The sequence below is a fragment of the Anomaloglossus baeobatrachus genome, chromosome 7, assembly GCF_048569485.1.
Source record: "Anomaloglossus baeobatrachus isolate aAnoBae1 chromosome 7, aAnoBae1.hap1, whole genome shotgun sequence".
NCBI lineage: Eukaryota > Metazoa > Chordata > Amphibia > Anura > Aromobatidae > Anomaloglossus > Anomaloglossus baeobatrachus.
The window spans coordinates 227,149,507-227,173,008 of NC_134359.1; the positions used below are offsets into that span (position 1 = coordinate 227,149,507).

The 23,502-nt window shown below is 43.0% G+C and overlaps 1 protein-coding gene across 1 annotated transcript in view; it reads left to right on the plus strand.

Annotated features, from left to right (window-relative positions):
- The window catches only part of NAGA (alpha-N-acetylgalactosaminidase), a 52,052-nt gene that overhangs the window by 19,475 nt on the left and 9,075 nt on the right, over positions 1–23,502 (plus strand). The window contains exons 2-6 of the mRNA XM_075317931.1: positions 5,290–5,460; positions 15,814–15,988; positions 19,117–19,294; positions 21,182–21,276; positions 21,371–21,532. Coding sequence (XP_075174046.1) covers positions 5,306–5,460; positions 15,814–15,988; positions 19,117–19,294; positions 21,182–21,276; positions 21,371–21,532 — 765 coding nt within the window. The 5' untranslated portion in view covers positions 5,290–5,305. The remainder of the gene's footprint in view (positions 1–5,289; positions 5,461–15,813; positions 15,989–19,116; positions 19,295–21,181; positions 21,277–21,370; positions 21,533–23,502) is intronic.

Sequence of the window (23,502 nt, forward strand, 5' to 3'; positions counted from 1 at the left end):
AGTGCTCAGAGGCAGAGTGGTGGCTGAGGATGCAGTTGTAGACGTGCTACCAGTACTACTCCTCTGTCCAGGAAGGCGCAAGGTAACTTCGTTGTCAGTAGCATCCTCCTCCACCGCCTCTGTTGACCTCCTCGAGTGCCTGACTGTGGGTTGACAGTAGGTGGGATCTAGAACTTCCTCATCAAGCGTTGTTTGCACTCCCCTCACCCTCAGACCGAGCCTCTTCCTGCCCTGAACGAATATTTAAGTTGTCATCCCAATCTGGTATCTGCATCTCATCGTCATCAGTATGTTCCTCATTGTCTATTACAACAGGTGTTTCAGTTTGTGAATAAGGGTCAACATTATGCTCAGAAACTTGGTCCTCACGGCCTGAATCAGTCACAAAGGTTCTGGGCATCACTGCAGACCATTTCCTGGTCTGTACTCACTGTAGCTTGGGAGCAGACCTCTGATTCCCAGGCTATAGTGTGACTGAACAGCTCTGCAGACTCAGCCATCTCTGTTCCACCATACTGTGCAGGGCGGATGGAGACTTCAGAGCTGGGAGAAAGCAAGTGTGATTGGGATGACAACTCCGAGGACTGGTGTTTTTTTGGATGCGGTAGTTGAGGTGGCGGAGAGGGCACTTGTTGGACCACTTGAGATCCATTCAAGCATTTTCCTTTTTTGGCCATCTACCTTTGTTCCAGTTGTTCGTGTCCGTAAAAAAGGGAGCACATCTGATTGTCCACGGAAAGTAGTAGACCTCTTACTTTTGCTGGAAAATGGTCTATCTTCAGCAGATGTGAATGGAGCTTTGCCACCTTCCCCACGGACAAACCCTTTTTTTCCTTTTCCAACACGCCTCTTACCCTTTCCACCAGCATCTGTCATTTTGCCACTCATTTTGATTGCGACAAGATTGTGCACTTAAAATGTGGTAGTAAAAATTGAGAGGTGGTGTAGATTGCAGCGGTGGCCTAGCTTTATTAACAGCAGAATAAACAACAATAACTTTCCCTGACAATGCAACTACGGCCCTTAAACTGGCAGCACAGTTTGCTATTAGAATGGCTTAGTAACAATGAGTTTCAGTGCGCAATGCAGAGGTGCTGCAAATATCTTTGCACTAGTGGGACAATACAGAAGTCCAACAGCCACTTTTAGGATGCCACTAAGTTTCCTCAGTGTTTGCTAGTATAATGGCTTAGTAACAATGAGCTTGAGTGTGCAAAGGGCAGGAGGGTACAGTGGCAGGGTTGTGGGTCTGTGTAGAGGAAAGGAAGCCCCACTTTATATCCCTCCTAATGGGAAAATGCAGCAAGAAAATCCCTGACCTTAGCTACACAGACGCTCTTATCTGTAGCTGTTAAAATCTGTTTCCACGGACCTGACTGTTACCTATGGCTCTGGGCCTGCTGTTATTAGCCCTTACAAGGGCTAAAAGAAACTTCTATCCCTATTCTGTATAGCGCTGTGTGTAGAGCGTACATAGCAGTATCTGAGACAGGAGCTACGCCAGCGGTGACTGACACCCAGACGCAGAAGGCAGATAATGGCGTCCTGACGGGCAGATACCCGTTTTTATAATGCAGGGACATGTGACATGGACATCCTATCACACTTCTGCTTCTCTGGCTAAAAGTCCACTTAGCTGTGTGTGTGTGTCTGGGATTACATACCTGGGATGTACGTGGCGGCAGCTGATTAGACGCAGAAGGGGCGTGATCCTGGCAGACGCGTCATCGGGCATTCCCGGAAATGACGCGGGTGTTTACTGTGTCGTCACACAGACACCCGCGTCACCCTGTACGGAAGCCGGCAGAGGCGAACGTGAACAGGGCAACACCGCGCATGCGTCACACCGCTACGGACATCACAATGTAAGGTAGGATAATTGGAACTGATTACAACATATCACAGGCAGAGTCGGATAACATCCAAACAATGCAAGGCCAGGAAACAGATTGTTTGTGCATCCCACGTACATCCCAGGTATGCATTTAAACCTGCCCCTTACCTGACACACACATTACACCACGGCCCCCCGAGGTAGCTATACGAAACGGGCACATTCTCCACCCTGGCATCCACCCTGACATGGGTAAGTGAATTTAATCAGCGAACCGCTGCATACTAGGCCTGGGAACATTTCCCTGGCTTTTGACAATGCTGACGTTTTTTTTGACCTTGAACTGTGTAATGCCTCCGATTTTTTTTATTTTTTTTTTCCCCTCATGGAAGAAAGTCCATCCTATTATGATTATATAGAAGCCCACAGTGTATCCATGTTCTAAATATGGGATTATTTGCCCTTGTGGCTTTTAACATGGATGGATATTGTGTGGGGCAAACTGTTTAGATGAAATTTTGGATTTTTAACTCTTATCCCATGTCTGATTTTGGACCCCAGTGTTATTTGTCAGGATCCCTCCTTGTCTGAACCTGTAGTCATTTTTGTATTTCATATTTGTATGACACAATCTAAACCTTGCTAAAATGAAATTTTTGGAATAAAAAGTTTTTATATTCACGCAAGATTTTAGTTCAGACTCTTTACCTGTACTTGGACTATGATTCCCATTTCTTCTCTTGTTTGTTATGGTTGTACCCTGGATTTAGTCCCTTATAACAATTAGTAATGGTTATGTTTTCTGCCCTTTTCTGTTCTATTTATGCACTTCAGAATTCTCCAGAACTTTGTTTCCATCCATTTCTGGGGGCTTCTTGAAGTATGTTTTGAAGTCCTTGTCATGCTGGAAGACCAATGACCTAGGATGCAAACCCAGCTTTCTGACACTGAGCACTATATTTTGACCAAAAGTTTCTTGTAGTCTTCAGATTTCATGATGCCTTGCAAATCTGTCGCCCAGGAATAGGGGGTACTCAGAGCCGGGCCAATGGGGTCGCTTCTAGAGGTATCACGGTGGCGTGACCCGGTCTGTGATCCCAGGCTCCACAACAAAAGGGGAATATGTAAAGGGGGATTCTGTGACGCCACCCGTGGGTTGTGGTGATGAGATGGTGGCACCGCCGCTGCCTCTGGGGAGCGTGCTCGGGACTGATGGTGTGGGGCAGCAAGGTGGGATCCCCTCCACAGGTAGGGGAGTTGTAATCCCGGATCCCAATTGGGAGTTGTGGTGGTGGCAGGGATTGCAGGGAGCAGGAAACTCAGTTTGGTTGTCCTGGTGTTGGATGAAGCTAGGCGAGTGTGTGAGGTCAGAAAACAGAGTCCTTTGTAAACCAACTTGCCAAATGACCGGTCACCGTTGGCGGGTGTCTTCGGGTCCCACACCCAGATGTACAGCCAGGGGCCCTTTCTTCCACACTGTCTGTCTCTCTCCTGCTTGGACTAGTCCGTTTGAATGGCCTCCGGATTGGGTCCCTCTCCCAGCACCGGCGGCCTACAACTTTGTCCCGGTCGCCTCAGGTTCCCCACTGCCGGATCTCCGTCGCCTGTAGCCCTCACAGCCACCTACTCCGGTAGCCCAGGGCTCCAACCGTGGCTACCACCTTCTCTCTGGCGAGCTCCAAACCCCCCCTGTCAGCTCTCCACTGCCTACTAGTGATGTATCGGTCACGAACGATCCGACACAAAGATCCGACTCCCTTCTGTGAACGACGGGAGACGGATCACCAGTGTGAGCCGGTGAAATATCTTAACTGCTCTTTTCGCCATCAAAACCCCGCCCACCCGCGGCTAAACTCCGCCTACTCAGCAATCAAATTGCCACTTGTAAGTGGGTGGGGCTTAGCCGTGGGTGGGCGGGGCTTTGGCGGCGTTTCTATAATCTTAAATAGGTGTTCACCTGGGGTGAACACATATTTAATAAGGAGCCGAGAACGAGCTGAAAGATCCAGCTCTTTTTGGTGAACGGAGCCATAGGAACCGGATCAACAAAAAGAGCTGGAGTGCCCATCACTACTGCCTACTGCACAACTGTAACTTGACTCCTCTCTCTCCCTTAGCTCCTCTCACCCCCTCCCTTTTCCTGGGGAGGGGGTGAGTAGGGCCTGATTGGGTGCTGTACATCTGTGTGGGGATTGTGTAGCTGCCAAGGAGGATTAACTCTTTCTGTGACTACCTGGTTTTACCAGGGCGTCACACATACAATCAAGGCACCCAGTGCCAGAGGCAGCATAACACCAAATGCGACTGTAGGTAGTGTGTTCTTTTGTTTGTAGGCCTCATTCCGTTCTCGGTAAACTGTAGAATGATGTGCTTTACCAAAAAGCTGTATTTTTGGTCTTTATCTGTCCACAAGACACTTTCCCAGAAGAATTTTGGCTTATGTACATTTTGGTAAACTGCAGTTTAGCTTTATGTCCGTGTCAGCAGTGGGGTCTCCTGTCACAGCATTTCATTTTATTCACATGTCGACAGTTGTGCTCCCTAAGCCTGTAGGACAGCTTAAAATACTTTGAAATGTGATTGGGGCTGCTTATCCACCATCTGAACATTTCTACGTTGCAACCTTTCATACATTTTTCTCTGCCATCCATATCCAGAGATTAGCTACACTGTCATGGGTTGTAAATTTCTTGATTATTTTGTGCACCGTGGACAAAGGAACATCAAGATCTCTGGAGATGGACTTGTAACATTGAGATTGTTTAATATTTTTCAACAATTTTCCTTCTCAAGTTCACAGTTCTCTTCTTATTGCACGCACACACAATGCAAAGATTGAGTCAACTTATCTGGTTTCAGGTCTGATTTTTACATTGTCAACACATTTTACTTGCCACAGGTGAATTTTAAGAAGCATTGCATGCTTGAAACAAAGTTCTTTACCCACAATTTTGAAATGGTGTTAACAATTTTGTCCTGCCCATTTTGGGGTTTTGTGTAAAATTTGCCTTCCAATACACACCAAGGAAATAAACATGTGTATGAAAGATGTGCAATCACAAATTTCTTTCTGGGAGAAATGGTTGGTTTTTCTGGAAACATTTAAAGGGTGCCAAAACTCTCGGTCACGATTGTAATGTTAGGTAATATTGGTCAGTGGTGTGTGTTGTGTTGTGACTCCCTTACACCTGTAAGGTTAGGTGCACATTGCGTCTGCACAATACATTAAGAGCTTTTCCAGATGTGTGCTGTAACATTCCCATAAGCCTCCATTCACAAGACTGAGGAGAAAAGTGTGTTTTGGGTTTTTTTGGGTTTGTTTTTTTTTTTTTTTTTTTTTTTTTTTTTTTCGACTTCCGCCTGACCGGTATGACCACTGCAAAGAAACGTAAATTTTATATATATAAATATAATATAATATAATATAATATTCATGAATTGTTCTATATTTATAGGATACGGGTGGACAGAATGCATCTGCTATTTGTGGGCATAGTCCTTGCCCTGTCATCGCTCGTCTCCTCGTTGGACAATGGATTAGTCAGGACACCCCCCATGGGTTGGATGACGTGGGAGCGTTACAGATGCGACATCGATTGTGAGGATGACCCAGAAAATTGTATTGGGTAAGTCTGATTACAAACTGTATGTGAGCTCATTGTTTCTAAATGTGTAGCTATTAGCAAGGGTAAATTGTCAGCATAGTAATGCCTCCCTTACTGCAGACAGTGTAATTTAATGACTGCTCTCAGGATTTTATTAAAGAGATAGGCCATCAATGTAAAAGTAGTGGACAATCTTTAGGATAGGTCATCAATGTCTGATCGGCCTCAGTCCGGCACCCCGCCCATCAGATGTTCATGTTGGCAGCCGGAAATGTTCAGTTCTGTAGTTGCCCTGTCAACTGACAGCGGCCGGATACTTGCGCATCCACCTTCCATTCAAATCAATAGGAGGCGGATGTGCAGTACCCGGCCGCGGCTGCATTTAGTTGACTGGGCAGATTCGGAACTGAAGCCAGTACCAAGAAAAGCTGATTGGTGGAGGTGTTGGACTTCGGCCGATCAGACATTGATAGCCGATCATAAGGATAGCCCATCAATGTAAAAGTAGTTGACAACCCCTTTTTTAAACTCTTTTTACTTGAGTGATGCTAGGGGTTGTCTAGATTTAGCAGGTTATCATATATCTGGATACTTTGTAACATTGAATGTAGGAGGTCCCGCTGCTGGCCCCCACTGATTCCGAGAACAGAGGTCCAACTTACTTGAATTTTTTTTATAAATAAAGAGATAGCAACGCATACTGTATTTAGTCTCAACAATCCCAACAACAATGACCGGAGCAGTGGTGCGCTTGGTGCGCTGCATTCAAATGGGGCTTCCTTTTCGGGATCAGTGGGGATCCCAGCTTAGAAACCTCTAGCAATCAGCAAGTTATCTATCCTGTAAATAGGGGATACATTTTTAAGTTGGGCAAAACCCCCTTTTAATTTAAACCGGTCATCTGATTCATGCTGCCTAATCTGTGGGCAGCATGAATCAGATCCTGGCTTTATGATTGCAGCAAGGTACAGTACAGACCAAACGTTTGGACACACCTTCTCATTCAAAGAGTTTTCTTTATTTTCATGACTTTGAAAATTGTAGATTCACATTGAAGGCATCAAAATTATGAATTCAAATATGTGTAATGAAATACTTTAAAAAGTGTGAAACAACTGAAAATGTCTTATATTCTAGGTTCTTCAAAGTAGCCACCTTTTGCTTTGATTACTGCTTTGCTCACTCTTGGCATTCTCTTGATGAGCTTCAAGAGGTAGTCAACGGAAATGGTTTTCACTTCTCAGGTGTGTCCTGTCAGGTTTAATAAGTGGGATTTCTTGCCTTATAAATGGGGTTGGGACCATCATTTGTGTTGTGCAGAAGTCTGGTGGATACACAGCTGATAGTCCTACTGAATAGACTGTTAACTGCTTTTTTTTTTTTCTTGTCATAATACAAATTCTAAGTAAAGAAAAACGATTGGCCATCATTACTTTCAGAAATGAAGGTCAGTCAGTCCGAATAATTGGGAAAACTTTGAAAGTGTCCCCAAGTGCAGTGGCAAAAACCATCAAACGCTACAAAGAAACTGGTTCACATGAGGACCGCCCTAGGAAAGGAAGATCAAGAGTCACCTCTGCTGCGGAGGATAAGTTTATCGAAGTCACCAGCCTCATTAATCGCAGGTTAACAGCAGATCGGATTACAGACCAGGTCAATGCCACACAGAGTTCTAGCAGCAGACACATCTCTAGAACAACTGTTAAAAGGAGACTTTGTGCAGCAGGCCTTCATGGTAAAATAGCTGCTAGGAAACCACTGCTAAGGACAGACAACAAGCAGAAGAGACTTGTTTGGGCTAAAGAGCGCAAAGAATGGACATTAAACCAGTGGAAATCTGTGCTTTGGTCTGAGGAGTCCAAATTTTGAGAGCTTTGGATCCAACCACCGTGTCTTTGTGCAACGCAGAAAAGGTGAACGGATAGACTCATGCCTGGTTCCCACCATGAAGCATGGAGGAGGAGGTGTGATAGTGTGGGGGTGCTTTGCTGGTGACACTGGGGATTTATTCAAAATTTGAAGGCATACTGAACAAGCATGGCGACCACAGCATCTTGCAGCGGCATACTATTCCATCCGTTTTTTGTTTAGTTGGACCATTTATATTTCAACAGGACAATGACCCCAAACACACCTCCAGGCTGTGTAAGGGCTATTTGATTAAGAAAGAGAGTGATGGGGTGCTACGCCAGATGACCTGGCCTCCTCAGTCACCAGACCTGAACCCAATTGAGATGGTTTGGGGTGAGTTGGACTGCAGAGTGAAGGCAAAAGGGCCAACAAGTGCTAAGCATCTCTGGGAACTCCTTCAAAACTGCTGGAAAACCATTTCCGGTGACTACCTCTTGAAGCTCATCAAGAGAATGCCAAGAGTCTGCAAAGCAGTAATCAAAGGAAAAGGTGGCTACTTTGAAGAACCTAGAATATAAGACATATTTTCAGTTTCACACTTAAGTATTTAATTCCACATGTGTTCATAGTTTTGATGCCTTCAATGTGAATCTACAATTTTCAGAGTCATGAAAATAAAGAAAACTCTTTTGAATGAGAAGGTGTGTCCAAACATTTGGTCTGTACTGTACATTTTTCCTCTGAAATGTTCCAAAGTTTCAGAGAAAATATACTTTGGATATGGTCCCCGATCAGATCTTCAGAGTGATTACTCTAGCTTCATCTCAGATGGCTTTTCCCAGCGCTGTTAGAGGCGATGGACAGGTCTCTTACATAACAAACGACCTGTTAAACACAGACCAGTGCCAGAAAAGCCATCCTAGGTGGAGCTGGATTAGTCTTATCTCCAGCTATGGACCCCGGTCAGATCCTTCAAAGTATTTTCTTTAAACCAGTTTCTGAATTTAGAATCTTAGATTTAGCACGAGGCTCTCATAGACTTAAATTAAGAAGGGAACTAATGCTCCATGGTGTGAGACGGCAGGAAAGGGCTGAAGTCACATATGAGAGGACCAAGACCAGAGCAGCACTGGATATGGCAGAAAACAGTAAGTATTTTCATAGTTTATTCTCACAATCCCTTTGTTTTTCACAAAGCAAAGTAATTGTATGTTTCTTGTTAAGATACAGAGTAAAGCTAACATAAAGGGTGTGTGTGTGTGTGTGTGTTAAAACTAATTTCCCAGCAGCCCTGACTTCTCAATTTTTCAGATTCATCTCCTCTACCTATGTGGTTGTGACTAGCCCGAATAAGCTTTTATCAAGCTAATCTAAGTGTGGAATTCACAATAATCTTCTGTGTATGCTTTGCTCATGTACAGTTCTGGTCTCACCAATTATATCTTCTGTCATCTATATACCGTATTTTTCGCTTTATAAGACTCACCCCAAATTTAGACATAAAAAAGGTAAAAAAAAAAGAAAAATGGGGTCTGTCTTATACTCCGGTGTTCTGTTACCGGAGGGGGGCAGCAGTAGTGGTGAAGCGGGGGTCACAGGAGGCAGAGGTTGTGCTGGCAGGCGCGGCGGGTCAGTGGCAGCGGCGTCCGTGGTGGCAGATACAGTGGCGTCCGGGGTGGCAGGAGCTGCGGGGTCCGTGGTGGCGGCAGGTGAGTCGTGCAGCAGGCCAGTGCAGTGAGTGTCCCAGTGTCCGCGGTCCCAGTTCAAATGATGGCGCCTAGAGCGGTGCATTCGCAGATGGAGCTCTCATCCAAGAGCTCCATCTGCGCCCGCTCCCGACACCATCATTTGAAACTGGGACCGCGGACAAACTGGGTAACTTGCTGCACAGCCGCCCGCCCCGCACGCAGAGTGTCAGCCAGCAGGCTGCCCGCCTACCCTGCGTGCAAGCGGCTGGGTGCCTGTGCTTGCGGGCAGCAGCCGGGTGCCTGTCGGTGCTGGCTGCCGCCCGCCCAACAGGACCCCCAGGTACCGCTATATTTTGATTTTAAGACGCACTTCCCATTTTTCTCCCAAATTTTTGGGAAGAAAAGTGCGTCTTTAAAATCTGAAAAATATGGTAGCTTCAGTTTTTTGTTTTTGGTTTTTTCTTCTTCTAGCAGAGATCAAGTCTCCTGAACTCCTCCACAATAGAGCTTGTAGTGTAAGGGGTGCTTCACACACAGCGAGCTCGCTGCCGAGATCGCTGCTCTGTCACGCTTTTTGTGACGCAGCAGTGACCTCATTAGCGATCTCGCTGTGTGTGACACTGAGCAGCGATCTGGCCCCTGCTGCGAGATCGCTGCTCGTTACACACAGCCCTGGTTCGTTTTCTTCAAAGGCGCTCTCCCACTGACACACAGATCGCTGTGTGTGACAGCGAGAGAGCGACAAATGAAGGGAGCAGGAGCCGGCGTCTGGCAGCTGCGGAGGCTGGTAACTAAGATAAACATCGGGTAACCAAGGTGGTTACCCGATATTTACCTTAGTTACCAGCCTCCGCAGCTCTCACGCTGCCTGTGCTGCCGGCTCCGGCTCTCTGCACATGTAGCTGCTGTACACATCGGGTTAATTAACCCGATGTGTACTGTAGCTAGGAGAGCAAGGAGCCAGCGCTCAGTGTGCGCGGCTCCTGCTCCCTGCACACACAGCTAAGCGGTGTGCGCTGGTAACTAATGTAAACATCGGGTAACCATACCCGATGTTTACCTTAGTTACCAGTGTCCGCAGCTTCCAGACGCCGGCTCCGTGCAAGCGCAGCGTCTCTTGCACGTCGCTGCTGGCTGGGGGCTGTTCACTGGTCGCTGGTGAGATCTGCCTGTTTGACAGCTCACCAGCGACCATGTAGCGATGCAGCAGCGATCCTGACCAGGTCAGATCGCTGGTCGGATCGCTGCTGCATCGCTAAGTGTGAAGGTACCCTAAGGCTGAAGTGTGTTTGTTTGCCTGCTGCTGAGGGATCAGTGATGGGAGGGGGAACTACAAATTCCGCTCTATTGATTGCAACAGGAAAAAAAAAAAAGGCTCAGCTCTGCACTACCTATTAAATACAATCTTGCTTGTAGACCATTGCAGGGGAGTTTGAGCTCTGCTAGACAAGAGCTGACCAGTATGTAAAACCACACAGGCAGCTATACTCGGGTAGATGACAGAAAAAAACAAATTATATGGCAGAATAGTGTATAGGAGCAGAGCGTGTATATCATGGTGAGAAACAAAGCTATCCTGTCAGGGAGCTATGAGAGAGACTGCGCTGTGCATGATCAACCAGGAGCAGTAAAACCACAGCCGAAGGGTAAATGGAGCCTGTAGGGGCATCCTTTGCGGGGTGATGTGTGTAAAACAGGGAAGATTGTTTGTCTGTCTCCAAAATGACGTCATTACAGTGACAGCCGTCACATTGGCTGCTCGGCCCGACCCTGCCCCCCGCACACTGTGGCCGCTCGGCCCGACCCTACCCCCCCGCACACATTGGGCACCTATACATCTCTTCCCCCCCCCCCCCCCCCCTTCCCTATTAGACCCCTCTCTCCCCAGGACTACTCCTCCAAGACACACACAAACTGTGCAACACACATAGCACCACACACACAACCAGGGCTGTGGAGTCGGAGTCGTGGAGTCGGAGTCTGAGTCGGAGCTCATTTTGGTGGAGTCTGAGTCGGTATAAAATGCACCGACTCCGACTCCTAAAATATATAATAAATTGGGGACAGGAGTGCAATGCAGAATGTGCTGAATATTTTACTAAATAATATTTAGTATAATGCTTATATTTAAGTGAAAAATTTATTGTAGTACAATGTGAACATCAGACATTTAATTGTTTTTATGATACAATAATCAAGATAATTGGATAGAACATAAAATATTTATTGGAATACAACTTTAGAACACAAACTAATAAATTGTAAATATGTAATATATATTATATGTATGTATATACACACAAGATATATATGTAATCTACTGTATATTACATAGTGTATTACATATTTACAATTTATTACAGTTTTTTGTGTTCTAAAGTTGTATTCCAATAAATATATTTTATGTTCTATCCAAATATCTTGATTATTGTATCATAAAAATTATTAAATGTCTGATGTTCACATACACATATTCATGTACTACAATACATTTTTCAACTAACTATAAGGAGTCTGAGTCTGAGTCTGAGTCTGAGTCTGAGTCTGAGTCTGAGTCTGAGTCTGAGTCTGAGTCTGAGTCTGAGTCTGAGTCTGAGTCTGAGTCTGAGTCTGAGTCTGAGTCTGAGTCTGAGTCTGAGTCTGAGTCTGAGTCTGAGTCTGAGTCTGAGTCTGAGTCTGAGTCTGAGTCTGAGTCTGAGTCTGAGTCTACCGACTCCACAGCCCTGCACACAACGCTGCAGACACACAGCGGTTCACAAACAACACAACACACAAACACCGCTCTCACACACCCCCACAGACCCCCACACCCAGAACATTTACAGCGCCCTACACAAACACTTGGCAACTACACACAACATCTCTCAATCTCATTCCTAAACTACACAATACATTCTAGAATACCCGATGTGTTAGAATCGGGCCACCTTCTAGTGAGTTATATTGGCACAAATTAATGTGTACATAAGACCACATTGTGGTTTTTGGGACTAGCCCCGACATTGCATACACTGAGCATACAGTACTTTTAGCTAAGGCTAGGTTCACACTTCCGTTTTAAATCCGTCAGCAACGGATCAGTCGTTTTTAAGTTGTCAACTGATGCAACGGATGTGTTTTTTCACAGGATTCCTTTCACAGGAATCCTGTGAAAAAACACATCCGTTGCATCCGCTGTGCGTCCGCGTTTTGACGATCAGTCATGATCCGTTTGTGTTTGGGACAGCCCAGTGGGTGTGCCAAACCTGCTGGGCATGCTCAGTAGAGCATGACGGAATCCAGCGCTGGATTCCGTCGTAAGACTGATTACGACGGAATCCAGCACCATAGACATACATTACAAGCGTGACGGACTGCGGCGGATTCCTGCGTGGTGCGTCAATATTGACGGCCAGAAAAACGTTACATTCTGCGTTGCTCCCCGCCCAGCGGTCAGTCAAAAAAACGACGGACCGCGATGCAGTGGACGCAACGCAGGGTCATCAGTCGCAATACGCCACTATTGCAAGTCTATGAGACACAACGGAATCCGCTAAACGGATTCCATTGTTTACCATAGCAGCGGATTAAGACTGATACATTTTAGCGGAAATGTGAACTTGGCCTAAGGCATGGGGAAATTTGAAACCAAAGAGCAATATGTGGTAGCTTTCTTCAATGGTAGCTCCTCTCTGCCTCATTCAGCAGTTACAGTTCTCTCCCCATTTCTTCATTAGAACTCGCCTGCTGTCATTAAACCCTGCAGGCCACAAGTAAGGCAAAAATGACCTTGCTGTCAGCTTCCCTTTTTAATTGATTGGGGAAGTTTTGTCTCATGATGTCTTTCACCGCGCTAAATTAGATGTAAGGATTTTAATGTCACGTCTGGAAAGTTGTATGTGCCTGACCTCTGAAAGCTTTTTTACTTGACTGACTCTTGAAATTGGTTTTACAACATTAAATGTGGAGAATAGATATAGATATAGATATATAAATATATTTTTACAGTACAGACCAAACGTTTGGACGCACCTTCTCATTCAAGAGTTTTCTTTATTTTCACGACTCTGAAAATTGATTCACATTGAAGGCATCAAAACTATGAATTAACACATGTGGAATGAAATAACAAAGTGTGAAACAACTGAAAATATGTCTTATATTCTAGGTTCTTCAAAGTAGCCACCTTTTGCTTTGATTACTGCTTTGCACACTGTTGGCATTCTCTTGATTAGCTTCAAGAGGCAGTCACCGGAAATGGTTTTCACTTCATAGGTGTGTCCTGTCAGGTTTAATAAGTGGGATTTCTTTCCTTATAAATGGGATGGGGTTGGGACCATCAGTTGTGTTGTGCAGAAGTCTGGTGGATACACAGCTGATAGTCCTACTGAATAGACTGTTAGCTGCTTTTTTTTCTTGCCATAATACAAATTCTAAGTAAAGAAAAACGAGTGGCAATCATTACTTTAAGAAATGAAGGTCAGTCAGTCTGAAGAATTGGGAAAACTTTGAAAGTGTCCCCAAGTGCAGTGGCAAAAACAATCAAATGCTACAAAGAAACTGGCTCACATGAGGACCGCCCCAGGAAAGGAAGACAAAGAGTCACCTCTGCTGCGGAGGATAAGTTTATCCGAGTCACCAGCCTCAGAAATCGCAGGGTAACAGCAGATCGGATTACAGACCAGGTCAATGCCACACAGAGTTCTAGCAGCAGACACATCTCTAGAAGAACTGTTAAGAGGAGGCTTTGTGCAGAAGGCCTTCATGGTAAAATAGCTGCTAGGAAACCACTGCTAAGGATAGGCAATAAGCAGAAAAGACTTGTTTGGGCTAAAGAACACAAGCAATGGACATTAGACCAGTGGAAATCTGTGCTTTGATCTGATGAGTCCAAATTTGAGATCTTTGGATCCAACCACTGTGTCTTTGTGCGACGCATAAAAGGTGAACGGATGGACTCTACATGGCTGGTTCCCACCGTGAAGCATGGAGGAGGAGGAGGTGTGATTGTGTGGAGGTGCTTTGCTGGTGACATTGTTGGGGATTATTAAAAATGGAAAGCATACTGAACCAGCATGGCTATGAGAGCATCTTGCAGCAGCATGCTATTCCATCCGGTTTGCGTTTTTAGTTGGACCATTTATTTTTCAACAGGACAATGACCCCCAAGCACACCTTCAGGCTGTGTAAGGGCTATTTGACTAAGAAGGAGAGTGATGGGGTGCTACGCCAGCTGACCTGGCCCCCACTGTCACCAGACCTGAACCCAATTGAGATGGTTTGGGGTGAGCTGGACCGTAGAGTGAAGGCAAAAGGGCCAACAAGTGCTAAGCATCTCTGGGAACTCCTTCAAGACTGTTGGAAAACCATTTCCGGTGACTACCTCTTGAAGTTCATCAAGAGAATGGCAAGAGTGTGCAAAGCAGTAATCAAAGCAAAAGGTGGCTACTTTGAAGAACCTAGAATATAACACATATATTCAGTTGTTTCACACTTTTTAAAGTATTTCATTACACATATTTTAATTCATAATTTTGATGCCTTCAATGTGAATCTACAATTTTCAGAGTCCTGAAAATAAACAAAACTCTTTAAATTAGGTGTGTCCAAACTTTTGGTCTGTACTGTGTATGAAATAAGTGTGTGTGTGTGTGTGTGTGTGTTCACAATATTTGAATATTTGTTCTCCCTATTTAAAAAATCTTCCACAATGCCCACCAACCCTATTTCGGCTTCTTTGTCCAGGCAGTCTTGAGCCTTACTGCTCCTCCTGTTGAGTACAAGTGGGGAGGGGGGGAGCACTTTAGGCCTTTTGTAGATCTTTTTGACTCCAAAACAGCCGCTACAAGAAATAAATTCATTAAAATTAAAAAAACAAAATTTTATGGTGCCAAAAAAAAATAATCCTATCTTAAAGTATTACTCTTCAATAAATAACTTTTCATGTTACATCTGGAATAAGGGATGCTGCTACGGGCTGCACAATTTAAAAAAGAATATTGAAAAGTTGGTTCAAAGACGGGCAACTAGATTTTTTTTATATTTTTTTTTTTTTTTTTTTCTTCTATAGAATAAACCTTTTATGAACGTTAGAAGATTTGGAGTGCCGGCCCTTTTATTCAAGTTCCTTTTTGATACCAAACATCTTTGTCTCTTTCTTAAATAAATTGTGAACAGACTAGTTAATCCCATTAACGTATTAACTTTCCTGTCTGCAAAAAAAGATGCAAAGTTTACCCTGGAATCAGCGCAAACTTGTAGTAATTTTCCAGCTTCGCTTCTTCATATGTTTTATTCTATAACCACATTTAAGGAAATTAAATTTTCATGTTTATTTTGTAAAAAAAGTGGTGAATCACGATCTGGAAATCCCCAGCAGATTCTACAATTAAATTTGTCCATAAGATATTTTATTTAAAGACAATCTGTCACCAATTTTTTTGAGTTATAAACGGGATTAGCGCCTGTGCTGTATTCTATAAAAGGTGCATGTTGTCCCCTGACCCCCCTTGTACACCCCACAAATACCTTTTGAAAACCTTCCGGCGCTGTATGGTAAGCTGTATTGAACATAGTACAAAAACTTAACCACTAGATGGCAACAGATGCAAGTATGGACTCCAAACTGTACAATAGACAATCGTCTAAAACTTTATACTATATATATTTTTTTTTTTTTAATTTTAAACAACCGTTATGTATTTCTTCTACTTCAGACTGACTCTGGCTTCATCCCCTGATATAACCCCTTGAAATAATAATATAATAAAAAAACTACATTGCAGGATTTATTTTTAATATAGTGTGTATGTGTATATGTATATGTGTTAATCCATTTCGGTTTAATATTTTATAGAGAAGATTTGATAAAGAGAATAGCAGACAAAATGGTTGACAGCGGATGGAGAGATCTTGGTTATGTTTACATTAGCATTGATGATTGTTGGACCCTGAAGGCGAGAGACTCTAGTGGACGACTTCAACCCGACCCAAAAAGGTTTCCAAGTGGTATTAAGGCACTTGCAGATTATGTAAGTACAAATATTTCATATTTCTATCAACCATATATGTAGTAAGAGTTTATAACCTTTCAGGTATTAATCACCCATGTATTGTAATAGACATTGCATGGAGTGTCACATCCCCATTACATTTTACTCATCAACATTAGACTGCCGAGTTCCTGTAAAAACTGTACATGTACCTAGAAGAATTGATGCTGTTTTAAAATCGAAGGGCGGTGCATGACCGCAAGTAGCAGTAATGTTATCTTCCACTTGTGCTTAGAATCTAGGGAAATCATGACAGCGTGTATATTGCACACTGTAACTGTGCTGGAAATATGCAACACAGATCTGCTCTGTAGTCTTTTTATTTGTTTGGGTTTTTTTTTTTTGTTTTTTTTTTTTTTTACCGCTTTATGACCTTTGGACGTACCGGCCCTGTGGTCAAGTCTGTCCCTTTTTTAATGCAGATGCGATGCGCGTGGTGATCCCACATTTTTTCCTGCACAAGTTAGCTGATCTGATCTACCCGCTCCAGTTAACTAGTTAAATCCCACTATCAATCTCTGACAGCGAGAATTAACGTGCTTCGGTGGGGAGCACGTCATTTCTTGCTGCTATCAGCGCTCTTGTAACGCGTTCACGAGGCGCCAATAGGTCAGATGAAGACTTGTCGCTGTCATGATAAAGTTCCTATGAATGCCGGCTGAGCGCCAGCATTCACAGAAGATCAGCATTTCTGCTGTTTAGAGGGATGCTGAAGCACCACTCTGATCAGCACAAGCGATGTGACAGTGTCCGCTTCAAGTCCCCTAATAGGACTAATTAAAATCAATAAAAAGTACATTTTTAAAAATAACACACTCATATCACCTCCCTATTGAAAATAAAACTATAAAAAAATAGAAATAAAATACACATTTCGGTATTGCCACTTTCAGAAATGCTCGATCCATCAAATTATGAAATAAATTAATCTGATTTGGCAAAGCGCGTAATGAGAAAAAATATCAAAGCATCAGAACCAGGGTTTGTTTTTGGTTTTTTTGTTTTATTTTGTTTTTTTTTTTGGTCACAGCAACATTGCAATAAGGAGGCGCTCAAACATCACATCTACCCAAAAATGTTATACGGTAATTTAAAATTGTCAGCTCCGAATACAAAAAATAAGAAATCACTGCGCCCAGACCCCAAAAAATGAGAACATTACGGGTCTAGAAAAGGGCGACATAAAATGCAATTCCCCCCTTCCCCCCTCACTACTTAACTAAAAATAACACTGTACATATTTGGTATCTATAAGCTCACACTGACCTGGGGAATGATATTGCCAGGTCAGTTTTACTATATAGTGAACATGGTAAATAAAAAAAAACAATTTTGGAATTGATTTTTTTTTTTTTTTTTTTTTTTGCAGTTTCGCTGCACCTGGAATTTCTTTTTCCATTTTCCACTACAAAATGGGGAGACTGAATTCCAAAATACAATTTGTCCCACAAAAAGACAAGCCTTTTATATGGCAATATTGACGGAAAAATGAAAAAGTTATGGCTTTTGGGAGAAAGGGAAAGGAAAAAACAAATGTGGAAAATCGCCGGGTAGTTTAGGGGTTAAATCCAACAAAAACCTTTTGTATTTTCTTTATACAAATTTTTATTTTTTTTTTAATTTTTTTTATTTTTAAAGTCGTCGTCATTTGGCCACTTTTACAATAATTACTTGATACAATCCTTTTTAATCTCATAAATTAAATTACTATGTACAGATGTCATCTTTACCTCTCGGCAAATCTTGTTAAGGACTCCAATAACTCACAATATAAAATGTTTCCATTATCGCAGCATGCTAGCAAAACTCTTTCTAGACTGTAATTCACACCACAATCTTTGGGTGGCAGCACACAAATACATATTACTTAGATGCTTCCAAAGTATTACAAAATCCTATATATTTTAAGGTGTACCTCCCATTAAAAAAAACAAATCATAATGCAGGATTTTTTAATTTTTTTTTTATTTTAGTATTTCTAAATCCTTCTATTAAAGTATTGTATTGTTAACCCGCAGTAGGAACCACCTGAGTTCTTTGCTGTCGTCTACACTATGCTGTGCATCTGTCACGGGTGTGTCACGTGTGACAGTCATGTGGTTTCTGGCCATAGAAGATCACAGCGTTTGGCTGCGCAGAATGCCCCCTGACTTTAGAATTGATCCTGCTGTCAGTATTCATTGTAATAGGTAACTTTTTTTTTTTTCTACTGGCTTAATCTCTCCTCTTTTTGGACCCAGCATTAGCTCGACTTCCACCCAGCTGCTGAATAACAACATTATATTGGTGCTTAAATACTCCTTCCTTCCTTCCTTTTTGGATCAGTGCTGGTGATATTTTTAGTTCATTCAAGCCTTGGTTGTGAGCAAGTGGCTTGTACTCCTCTGTGGTATTGTTATTGAAACCTTTTCTGAACTTCATCTCTAGATAAATAGTTCATGTTTGTTTGTTTTTTTTTTTTGTTTTTTTTTTTTTTTTTTTTCCCCCATTTGTGTCCTGTTTTGTCATCAATAGTGTTTTTAGTGGGGTTGACTAAGCACTCATCCCATCCGTTCCCTATTTAGGGCCCAGCAGTAGGCATACCTAGGGTCAGGTATCCTGCTCGGCGCATAAATATGGAACCTATCTAGGGTGGTGAGGAAACCCTGGAACAAGCAGTAGGTTGGTTAGGGGTCACCATCTCCCCTTTCCCCAGACACAGGGTTTCCCTTCCCTTTCGTGGTTCATTTGGTACTTGCCCATACCTAGCGTGACAGCATCATTCTGCTCCTCCTACTAGGCGGCTTCTGTGTTTAGTGTGGGAGTCAGCGCTGTATGATCCTATGAAGCTTTGTTACTTCACTGAAGCCGCCTAGTTAGAGGAGCAGGATGGTGCTCAGTTTAGTGCAGCCCACAGCACAGAATTCAGGTGGTCCCTACTAAGGGTTCACTGCAGAATCTTCTAATAGTGAGTTAAAACATCATCATGCAAAGTTCAGCACTATGATCACATTTCTTTTGAAAGTGGAGGTATTCTTTAAAGCTTAATATCTCCTGTCATTCGTTTCAGGTTATGTCAGGCAAAGAGGAGAGGTATGGATCCTGATATAATCTTCTATATATTTCAGGTCCATGCCAGAGGTCTGAAGTTGGGTATATACGCTGATTTGGGTAACTATACTTGTGGTGGCTATCCCGGGACAACTTTGGACAATATCAAGATTGATGCTGAGACATTTGCAAAATGGGAAGTTGACATGTTAAAGTTTGATGGATGTTATTCAAACTCATCCGAAAAAGCTATAGGTACGTTCATCTCAGGGTCATGTTTTTGTTCTACATTAACTTAGGATTCTTATTCAATCCTTCTATAAATGTCAACTTTATCATTTATTCACTATTGTACTACAGTTTCCTGGCCCGTTTCCATTAGATATTAATAAAATATGTACTTTGCTTACAGTGTCACAAAAGTGAATACACCCATAAAAGTTTTGTAAATATTGTAGATCTTTTCATGGGACAACAATGAAGATATGCCACTTTGATACAATGTACAGTACAAGCTGTACAAGTGCACAGCTTGTATATCAGGGTAAATTTGGAGCTCTCTAACTCAACACACAACCATTTAATGTCTAAACCACTGGAAACAAAAATTGAGTACACTCGTAAGTGTAAATGACCAAATTGTGCCCAAAGTATCAATATTTTTGTGGCCACCGTTATTTTCAAGCACTGCCTTAACTCCATTTGGCATAGAGTTGACAGGAGCTGCTGGACTCCTCGTCCATCCTCCATGACATCACAGAGCTGGTGTATGTTGGAGACCGTGCGCTCCTCCACCTTCCACTTGAGGATGCCCCTCAGATGCCCAATTGGGTTTAGGTCTGGAGACATGCTTGGTCAGTCCAGTACATTTAGGGCTCATGCGCACGTTGAATTTCATGCATTTACGCTGCGTATTGCACCGCAGCGTAAATACATGCGATATGCGTCCCCTGCACAATCTATGATTGTGCATAATCCATGTGCACGTTGCATTTGAGAGCGCAGCAATTTGGATGACAAAATTTTGTTCAAAATCACTGCTTTCTAAAAAGCAACATGTCAATTATTCCGTGCGCTTTGGATGCAGGTCCCGCTCTCTCTGAGAGAGGCAGCACCCGAGCGCATGAAATTGGCTTTTTTCTGCAGAAACACTGCATTGATTATGCAGTGTTTCTGCAGCGATTTGACGCGCACGTGAGCTGTCAAATCCCTGCAGAAATTTCTGCAGGGACACGACGCAACGTGCGCATACAGCCTTACCCTCAGTTTCTTTAGCAAGGCAGTGGTCATCTTGGAGGTGTTTGGGTCCTCTTCATGTTGAAGTACTGCCTGGTTTCTGAAGGGAGGGGGATCATACTCTGCTTCAACAGTACATTTTTGCATTCATGGTTCCCTCAAAGAACTGAAGCTCCCCAGAGCAGGCAGCATTCATGCAACCTGAAACCGTGACACTAACACCACCATGCTTGACTTTAGGCAAGACGCACTTGTCTGTGTTCTTCTTGCCGCCACAGATGCTAGACGCTAGACGTTTGACGCTATGTGAACCAACTAAGTTGATCTTGGTCTCATCAGGCTATAGTACATGGTTGAAGTAATAAATGTCCTTTGTCTTCAGCAAACTGTTTGCTGGCTTTTTTTTGTGCATCATTTTTAGAAGAAGCTTCCTTCTGGGAAGACAGCCATGCAGACCAATTTGATGCAATGTGTGGTGTATAGTCTATGCACTGACAGGCTAACCCCACTCCTGTAATCTTTTCAACAATGCTGGCAGCACTCATATGTCTATTTTGAAAAGACAACCTCTGGATATGATGCGTAGCACGTGCACTCAGCTTCTTTGGTCAACCATGGGGAGGAATGTTCTGAGTGGAACCCGTCTTGTTGAACCACTGTATGGTCTTGGCCACTGTGCTGCAGGTCAGTTTCAGGTTGTTGACAATCTTCTTATAGCCTAGGCCATCTTTATGTAGAGGAATAATTTTTTTTTTTTGTTTTGTTTTTTAGAAATACATTCAACTAGAACATTATTATGTATTATTATTATGTATTATTATTATTATTATTATTATTATTATTATTATTATTATTATTATTATTATTATTATTATTATTATTATTATTATTATTATTATTATTCAGGATATCCTAAAATGAGTGCAGCATTAAATGCAACGGGGAGGCCAATCCTATATTCCTGCAGCTGGCCTGCGTACGAAGGTGGCCTTCCTCCAAAGGTGAGCATTACCACACAGTCACATCTGTCTTTGCTATGCCATGATTCTTCATTATTTTTGGGATGGTAAAGGTTTCATGGTTACCTTTTGACAGGTGAACTACTCATTATTGGGTGAAATCTGTAACATGTGGAGAAACTATGATGATATTCAGGACTCGTGGGAGAGTGTGCTGAACATCATAGAATGGTTTGCTGAGAACCAGGATAATCTACAACCGGCTGCAGGCCCCGGCAGGTGGAATGATCCAGATATGGTGAGCAAAACTCATTGTGAGTGCAAGAAAGGCCATTCCGGCAGCTAAATAGGAAAGGTTTCTTTACAGTTAGAGCAGTCAGACTGTGGAATGCCCTACCACAAGAGGTAGTAATGGCAGATACTATAGCAGCTTTTAAAAAAGGGCTGGATGATTTCCTCAGTACACACAACATTGTCTGTTTATAAATGATCTAGTGATGAAATGTAATTGGTGAAAGAAGGTTGAACTAGATGGAACTAGGTCTTTTTTTTTCAACTTGTATAACTATGTAAAAACAGGAATGAGCTTAATGTTCAACATCATTCTTGGGTCTTACAAGAGAGATGCCTTCTATCTGCATAGTATTCAGGGTCTCTGTAAATTGAGTTGTCCCACAGCTGTAGAAAAGCTCTAGTCAGAAAAATGGCCAGTGATAAAGTTTAGCAGATACAGAATATCACAAATGTGGGTACACCCCTCACATATTTGTAGTTATTTTATTACATGTTTTCATGCCACTACACTGAAGATATGACACTTTGATACAATGTAATGTAGTCAGCCTACAGCTTGTAGAACAGTGTAAATTTGGTGCCCTCTAAATAACTCAACACACAGCCATTAATGTCTAAACCGGTGGCAACAAGTGTGAGCACACCCCTAATTGAAAATAACCAAACTGTTTCCAAAGAGTCAATATTTCCATCCTCCATGACGACATCACGGAGCAGATGGATGTTGGAGACCTTGCGCTGCTCCACCTTCCATTTGAGAATGCCCCACAGATGCTCAATAGGGTTTAGGTCTGGAGTAAAGATTGGCCTGTACAACAACTTTTTACCCTCAGTTTCTTTAGCAAGGCAGTGCTCATCTTAAAGTTGTGTTTAGAGTAGTTATCATGTTGGAATACTGCCCCGCGGCCCATTCTTGAGGGGAGGATACCATGCTCTGCTTCAGTATGTCACAGTACATTTTGGCATTCATGGTTCCCTCTAATAAACTGTAGCTCCTAGCAGCACTCCTACAGCCCCATACATGACACGTCCACCACCATACTTGACAATAGGCATGACACACATGCTTGACACCATCTGAACAAAACAAACTTATCTTGGTCTCCTCAGACTACAGGACAAGGTTCCAGTAATCCCTGTCCTTAGTCTGCTAGTCTTTATCAAACTATTTGCGGACTTTCAGGTGCATCCTGTTTAGAAAAGGCTTCCTTCTGGGACAACAGCCATGCAGACCAATTTGATGCAGTGTGCAGCACGTGGCCTGAGCACAGACAGGCTGCCCCCCCAACCTTTTCAACTGTGCAGCAATGCTGGCAGCACACCTACATTTATTTTGAAAAGACAATCTCTGGATAAGACACTGAGCACGTGCACTCTACTTCCTTGGTCAACCATGGCGAGGACTGTTATGATTGGAACCTCTTTTGTTATGTCACTTTATGGTCTTGGCCACCGTGCTGCAGCTCAGTTTCAGGGTGCTGGCAATCTTCTTAAAGCCTAGGCCATTGTTATGCAGAGCAACTTTTTTTTTTTTTTCCCTCTTCAGACCTTCAGAGAATTTTTTTGACATGAGGAGCCATATTGAACTTCCAGTGACCAGTATGAGAGTGAGCGATTACACCAAATGTAACACTCCTTTCACCCATTCACACCTGAGATCTTGTAACACTGAGTCACATGACACCAGGGAGGGGAAATGGCTAATTGGGCACAATTTGACCATTTTCAATTACTGGTGTAGTCCCTTTTGTTGCCAGCAGTTTTGACATTAGTGGCTGTATCTTGAGTTATTTAGGTGGCACACAAAATTTACCCTGTTATATAAGCTGTGCACTGACTACTGTACATTGTATCAAAGTGTCATATCCTCAGTGTTGTCCCATGAAAAGATATGATAAAATATTTACAACAATGTGAGGGGTGTACTCACTTTTGTGATGTACTGTATGTAAGTGAAGTCATAGCTATGGTTTT